The sequence below is a fragment of the Gossypium arboreum genome, chromosome 12, assembly GCF_025698485.1.
Source record: "Gossypium arboreum isolate Shixiya-1 chromosome 12, ASM2569848v2, whole genome shotgun sequence".
NCBI classification, from domain to species: domain Eukaryota; kingdom Viridiplantae; phylum Streptophyta; class Magnoliopsida; order Malvales; family Malvaceae; genus Gossypium; species Gossypium arboreum.
The window spans coordinates 110,475,047-110,482,545 of NC_069081.1; the positions used below are offsets into that span (position 1 = coordinate 110,475,047).

Here is a 7,499-nt window from a genome sequence, read left to right on the forward strand (position 1 = left end):
TAAAAATAGTAAAAATTAAAATTAAAAATTTCAAAAAATATTTTGAAGTAGATTTGAATTGCCAAGCGGATTGTCATATTTAAAAATTAAATTTAACTAATGTTTTCATTAAAAAAATAATTTGACTTTTCCTGAAAGGTTGGTGATAAAAAATATAAACATTGAGTGACATTATGCCTAGGGGTGAGTGTTCGATATAATTGAGTGAAAAAATTTCAAGTTAATTGCGTTGATGAGTCCTATTTTATCATCCTAACTCAATTTAAAATTTTTTCGAATCGAGTCTAGTGAAATGAAATTCGAGTCAAGTCGAATCGAGTAAAATTGTTCGAGTTAAATTAAAAAAAATTTAAACATGTGAAATTAAAATCTTGCTAGAATATAATTAATTTCATGTTCAAGCACATAAATTTAAAGTCATATATATTTGAAGGTTTTTTCAAAGCAAAAAAAAAAAAAACTTTAGTATGATAAACTTAAATCATTAATTAACTTATTTACCTCCTAAAATATTATTCTAGAAAATTTTAAATTTTTAACTTTCTTTATATATTTTTAGAATTTTTTTGAAATTTTAGAATTTTTTAAAAATATAAATTTTGAAATTTTTAAAAATATTTTGGATTTTAAAATTATTTTGAATTATTTTGTAATTTTTGCAGGGAGAGACCAATTTGCTCATTTTCAAACTTGACATTTGACAGGGACCAAAAAGGGTATTTATACAAATCTGTTATTCGAATTATTCTAATTGTAAAATTCAACTCAATTTGAACTCAAAACTCGAATATTTGAGTTGACTCAAATAGTTCAAATAACTTGAAATTTGAATTTTTTTTAATATTTTCAAATCGAATCAAATTTTGATCACTCTAATTATACCTTATTATTATAACAATTACACTATATAAAGAGTCGGAGTAAGCTATGCTAGTGTTCATACCTCATGTAGTGCAAAGAAATACTAGAGATGGAGGTTGGTGTTTTAAAGGGATTACCATGGTTATAAGAATAAGGGTGGATTGAGAATTGGTTGGTCGGGTATCATTATGGAAAAATGTTTTAAATTGATTAAGTCACGAATAAGTATGAACAAAAAGATTGGCTTTTAATATTTTTTTAATGAAATTTGTAATGATTTATTTAATTGAATCATTTAAATCAATTAAACTAACGAATCAGTAACTTAATCGATTTGATTATCGATCGAGTTCTAAAAATTACGAAAATTAGGTGTTTTTCAAGCTGATGATACTCATCTGTTTACAACTAATCTCTTTAATCCCAATTAAATGACATTGATGAAACGAATCCTACTAATTTCTAATTCAAGTGGCCAGTAGTTTTAATTTTTAACGGTCGATTTAAAATTTGAGAGAGACTTCAGAAAGGTTTGGGGACAATTCACCCTTTGAAGAATTTACAAACTGATGATGATTTTTCTTTTGAGCTAATTGGCAGTTTTTTCTGGGCTTTAATGAAAACCCAATAAGAGAATCTGATTTGGGGTTTGGGCTTTTCTACCTCTCTCATTTCTGGTGTTGAATCTCCGAATCCAATTTCCTCTCCCTCTACCATCAACAATGGCGACATCTATTGCAGCTCGCTTCTCTAGAAAGGCCGCGGCCTCGGCGTTCTCCGGCTGCCGCTACGTCATCGCTTCCCGTAGTTTCTCCACGGAGGCTGCCAAAACGATCTCGCCATCGTCGGATCAAGTGAAGTGGGACTACAGGGGTCAAAGAAAAATAATCCCTCTCGGTCAGTGGGTCCCTAAGGTAGCTGTCGACGCTTACGTTGCCCCCAACGTTGTCTTGGCCGGTCAAGTAACAGTCAACGACGGAGCCTCGGTGTGGAATGGTTGCGTCCTACGTGGCGACCTCAACAAGATCACCGTTGGGTTCTGCTCTAATGTCCAGGAACGCTGCGTCATTCACGCCGCTTGGTCCTCTCCGACCGGTAATCCTTTCATTTCACTTTCTTTTGGTTTCTTTTAGAAAACTTTGTTAAAGAAATTTTAGGGTTTTGGAGTTTCTTGGCCTTGTTTATAATCAAATTTTAGCTTGAATTAGATTGGGTTTTGGTGTTAATTTACTTTGGAACGAGCTAAAGTATTTAATGCTTTAAGTAATTAGGATCTATACATTATGCTATAATAGCTTCAATGAAGCTGAAAAATGAGAGAAATTGGTAGTGAGAATTTAGATTCAGGTCCCTAGGAGCTCTTGGTATCCGTAGAATGTAAACTGAGCTATTTTGCTCAATGAAAGACAAAGGTTTTGTAGTTATTCTTATGAGTCTTACTGTCGGACAGAGAACAATTTGTATTTAGGTTTCATTGTGAGCTTTACTGTGATTGGTAACCTCATTTTTCTTTTGATTCATTGCATTGAGGTCTACATGTTGGTCCATTGGATTATAGCTTGAAGGATAATGTATTCTCGTTATTCAATGCTTTGCATTGTCACAATACTTGTTACTGAAAGACTGAGTAGTATATGAAAAAAGGGTCAAAGAAATGTTAATTTATGATGCTGTTTTTACAGTTGCATAGAATGTAGATATTGATGTGAAAAAAAAATGTCTTTTCTTCCACAGAGGCAAGGGAAGTGAATTGCTATAAGCTATATTGCTATAAACATGGTCCTTGTTCCATGTTCTTCATTTTGCAGCGTGAGGCTTATGGTTGCAGCTGTGGGTTCAGTTGTTTAGTAGCTTAGGACTACCCAAGGTTAATCCTATTTCAACAAAAGGAAGGACATCCTTCACTTTTTAGATTCAATTTACGGATTCCTAGTTATGTGGGAGTTTTTAAACGATTGATTATAAATTTGTCTGAAAACATAGTTTACAGGATGATGTCCTCCTGGAATTGCTGCCTTGAACAGCAGAAATGCAGTTTTCGGGTCCATAACAATGGTCTAATGGCTTTCAATAAATGTGCAGAAACTAATCACATTTTAAGGGATATTATTGGTGGTCTTTGCTTTATTTGCACAGATACTATTGTGTGATTTGCTAGGATGTGTTAGTTATATGATAGGGCATAGGTGCAAAAAATAGGTAAAATTATTTTAAAGAGTGGATAAATGTTTGAGCCGATCTCTAACTCATCAACAACCTTATCTGCTGGAGCTTTCATTTCAATCATCTCCCCTAGGGGATAGATAGAGGCAGAGGAGCTATTGTATTGTCTTTTATGAAGCATCTGTCTCCATATTACCATAACAACTATTAAATTCTAACCGACCAGTATAGGATGTGGAGATACAGTGATTTCTCCCTTTTATATTAGCTTTAGTGAGATTGGTCACTTGCATTACCCTTAAAGAGTGGTTTTATAATAGGATAGTTATTTGGTATGCTGGTGGTGGAAATTTTTTACTCCACAAGTGGGGTTGAGATTTTGCCATGTGTCCTTAAGTTGTATTTGAAAATTAAAAAATAAATGAATAGGACTGTGGAAATCTCAACCCCCTTTTTGGAGTTGAAAATTTCCACCGCCCGTATACCGAATAATTATCCTTTATAATAATAGAGGTCATTAACTGATTAAAAAGCCTTTCTGTAACCCCTTAAAAGGTTCCTTGTTCTCTTTGCCCGCCTTCTAGTATTTTCAGCGATCTGATATTTGCAACTTGCCCTTGCTGTTATATGTCTTTCAGAAAAGGCCGTTTTTATTACTGCCAAGAATTGGTTCATTCTTGAATCTTGTTTGTTTGGTTGCTCCACTTTTGCTGCCTTTATTTTCTAGTGTGGCTCCTTAAACCTGCAAGTCCATTCCCCATGCTTAATTGCAAGTCAGCCTCATTTATATAACTGGAGACGTCTTCAATGTTTATGCTGTGCAGTCAAAATGATTCATATGCTGTAGAATTTTATTTTGTCCATGTGTTGCTCAGGGCCCAAGTCAATTTCTGTTCCTCGTTTTATGTTACAGGACTTCCAGCTGAGACATCAATTGAGAGGTTTGTGACAGTTGGTGCTTATAGTCTCTTGAGATCATGCACGATTGAACCAGAGTGCATTATTGGACAACATTCGATTCTTATGGAAGGTTCCTTGGTGGAGACTCACTCTATCCTTGAAGCTGGTTCTGTAGTTCCTCCAGGTAGGAGAATCCCAACTGGTGAGCTTTGGGCAGGAAATCCAGCTAGGTTTGTTCGGGCTTTGACCCATGAAGAAACCCTAGAAATCCCTAAACTTGCAGTGGCTATTAATGATCTAAGCAAAGAACATTTCTCCGAGTTCCTTCCGTACTCAACAGTATATTTAGAAGTTGAGAAGTTAAAGAAGTCCCTAGGAATAACCATTTGATTGCCTTTCATTTTTCATTATTCCATAATATCGGTCTCCCCGAGTTTTCCTTGCAAAGAAATAAGCAACCAAAGAACACCTAGAAGAAGAATCTTTTCTGTTGTTTATCCATGCACTTCATCATGTTGGCTGTTGAAAGAAAAACCTTTTAATCATGAGTGTCCTATGAAATGGAATATGGATTGTAGGTGAATTAATTTCATTTTGTATGATGTTGAGTTTATTGTGGTTTGTCCTTTGTGTTGACTGTGATGGCATGTATAAAATTGCAAGTGCCTTTCACATTATTAATATTTATAAATTGAATTGAATGATTGATGAGGACGTATGTTGAATCTATGTAAATGACCCCTATCTACTGATTTTCATCCTTTGATTATTATAATTCTTCCAAGTTGTAGGGTTATTATTGAGAGAAAAAGCATATTCCTTCCTTACATTCCAGGGCATTTTGACAGGAAAAACGCATATTCCTTAGATCATTATAGATTTGAGATTTTGGTTTCATGATATCGATATTGTTTACGACCCTTCCGAAATTTTAAAAGTATATATATAAAATTTGATTCAAACCTTTTAGTTAGGTTAAATTTCTTTTCTAAATCGATACTTGGTTAGTTTTTTATCCAATCGGTTGGATTTTGAAAACACCGTAAATTTACCTGTTGGTTGTTTTTGTTTTTTCATTTTTGTTTTGTGCTATGTTTTGTTTTCCATATTATGGCTGGAATGAATAAAGTATGGGCATGGACTGGGATTATAGATTCGCAAGGTAGGGTTGGTGATAAGTTTTAAGTCTTTCAGCAAAATTATTACGAAACAGTACACATTCATGTACGACCTATTTGCTACTCTCTTATTTTCTACATCTAGGGATTTTTATCTTACTTTATTTTACTTTTTACAAAAAGTTCAAGCATTAAGGTTATTTTTTTATCATGTTCAAGCATTAAGTTAATTAATTATTGTAAATCATTCATGTATGGCTACTAGATCTATTCTAGGGCTATTTGAATACGAGTCAAGTCTAGGAGAAATCTTTAAAAAAAAAAATGGGGTCGGTCTAATTTGATTTATTAATAATAAATTATATAAATTTTAAATATTTTATTATTTTAAAAAGTAAAATATACTACAGAGTTTATTTAAGTTGAATTTAGATAAAAACATAAAAGATTTTTCAATCACGACCCTTTAATAATTGCTTCTCAAAGGATAAAGAAATATGTTATATTCTGATATACCCATGATATATATATATATATATATATATATAAAGAAGAAAGTATTTTGTGTATATTGTATTCATCCAAATAATATAAAATATTATGTGGTGGGTAAAATCTGATTTTCCAATTGAAATCCATGAAACATCGCATAGATATAATATGATGTGCACTTAGCTTGTGGGTGTGGTTGCTTCCCATAGCCATAGACTAGGAATTGCATGGCTTGTTCTTCATGTCTTATAGTGGAGAAAGAGAATTGGAACCTACAAAATCATTTAGAAAAAAAACCCAAAACCAAATTGTGTTGAATTAGTCAGTCTTCAATTAATTAATTAACATTTCCTCATTTCATTTGGGTTTGGTGGATATTGGTTTGTCAAAATTATTATATTTCTTTTCCAAATGACATTATCATCATTACTTTCAATACCTAAAAGCTTTTCAACAACTCATTTAGATTCCCATTGGGCCGGATTTCAATTTCATTTTTGGAAATTTACCCTCAATTTTATTTTTATTATATTTTACTAAATCATATCAACATAAATCTGTTACGTTTTAAATTTCATCGAATCATATTTATTTGCCTGGCAAAAAAAAAAAAAAGAAAGTTTGTATTGTATTTTCGCACCGTGAAAGTTCACCATTTTTCCACTGCCATATGCAACCTGCAAATTCGATCTTTGTTGAAAAAATTGGAATATGGACAGCTCATGAATATCGTCCCTTGGTGTAGCTGCCCATCCTCTTCCTCCAATAATTGTTGACAAAATTTTATAATTCCATTCAATTGTTGGAAGTTGAATAAAATTTATTTAAGAATTAAGTTATTCAGATTTAATTATTTTTAATGATGTCTTTTAAGTAGACCTGAATTATTATTTAACAATGAAAATATTATTAAATTTAAAAGAAAAATATATTAATATTAATATCAATAATTTTAATAGTAAAATGGGTTACAATTCTCATTCAGTTTGACTGATGAATACCATTGTTAGTATTAGTTTAATCCTGTTACTCTCTTTATATATATATATATATATATATACATACATTTTTGGTTTGTTCATTCTTTTGGTTAATCAAAATTATATTTAAAGTATTGATTGATATCGAAAATTTATGAAATATTACCCAGAAAATAGAAAGGATGTATAGGAATTTAGATATAAAATTCAGGTATGTTTTTCTTGACTTTTTAATTATTTGATTAAGTTTCCAAACTCAAATTTGATTGTATTTTGATAAGACTACAGATTGAGGGTATTAAAGTAAGTGCAACCACAAATTTACAGATAAAATTATTTCTATTAAAAATAATTTTCCTGTAGGTGATTGTTTAGTTTAATAGTAAGTTGGTGTAATTTCATCCTATGTAGATTTTGTTCAAATTTATTATGATATATATTGATTCAATCATATTTTAATCTGAATCTAATAAATTCTATTTAAAGGCCAAAAAATTAAAATAAGAGCAAATAATTTCACTACTAAATCCTATTTGTTTAGGTGAAGCATAGATATAATATAAAAAATATATATACAGAAAAGGGAGTGGATATCATAGAAAGTAAACAAAGGTTTTTTGGGGTACAGTTAATTTAGCCAAAATGTCATCAACCACTAAACCAAATCATGGAAAACCTAATCGGATAAATTTTATATAAAATGTCAGTTTTCTAAATCCAGCAAAGATATTGACATCTCAACCATTCTAATATCATTCACTCACACACACACACACACACACACATATATATTATTACACCTTTCTTCCATCTTATTTTCCACTTTCTCATCATTCATAATATTCAGTATATTATTGCCACCATATATCTGAGGTTTTAATCAGTTGCGCTACTGTAATTATATATGGATGATGTTCATCAACATGATCAAAAGATGGAGATGACGATGATGATTTGATTGTCAAAAGGTCTTCCGTTGCACTGG

General features: G+C 31.5%; 1 protein-coding gene across 1 annotated transcript; it reads left to right on the top strand.

Moving 5' to 3' along the window:
- Positions 1 to 1,363: 1,363 nt before the first annotated feature.
- LOC108476710 (gamma carbonic anhydrase-like 1, mitochondrial) lies at positions 1,364 to 4,653 on the top strand. The gene is made up of 2 exons (XM_017778992.2): positions 1,364 to 1,956; positions 3,938 to 4,653. The coding sequence occupies exons 1-2, from the start codon at positions 1,584 to 1,586 to the stop codon at positions 4,312 to 4,314; spliced, it is 750 nt and encodes a 249-aa protein (XP_017634481.1). The 5' UTR covers positions 1,364 to 1,583; the 3' UTR covers positions 4,315 to 4,653.
- Positions 4,654 to 7,499: the final 2,846 nt, after the last annotated feature.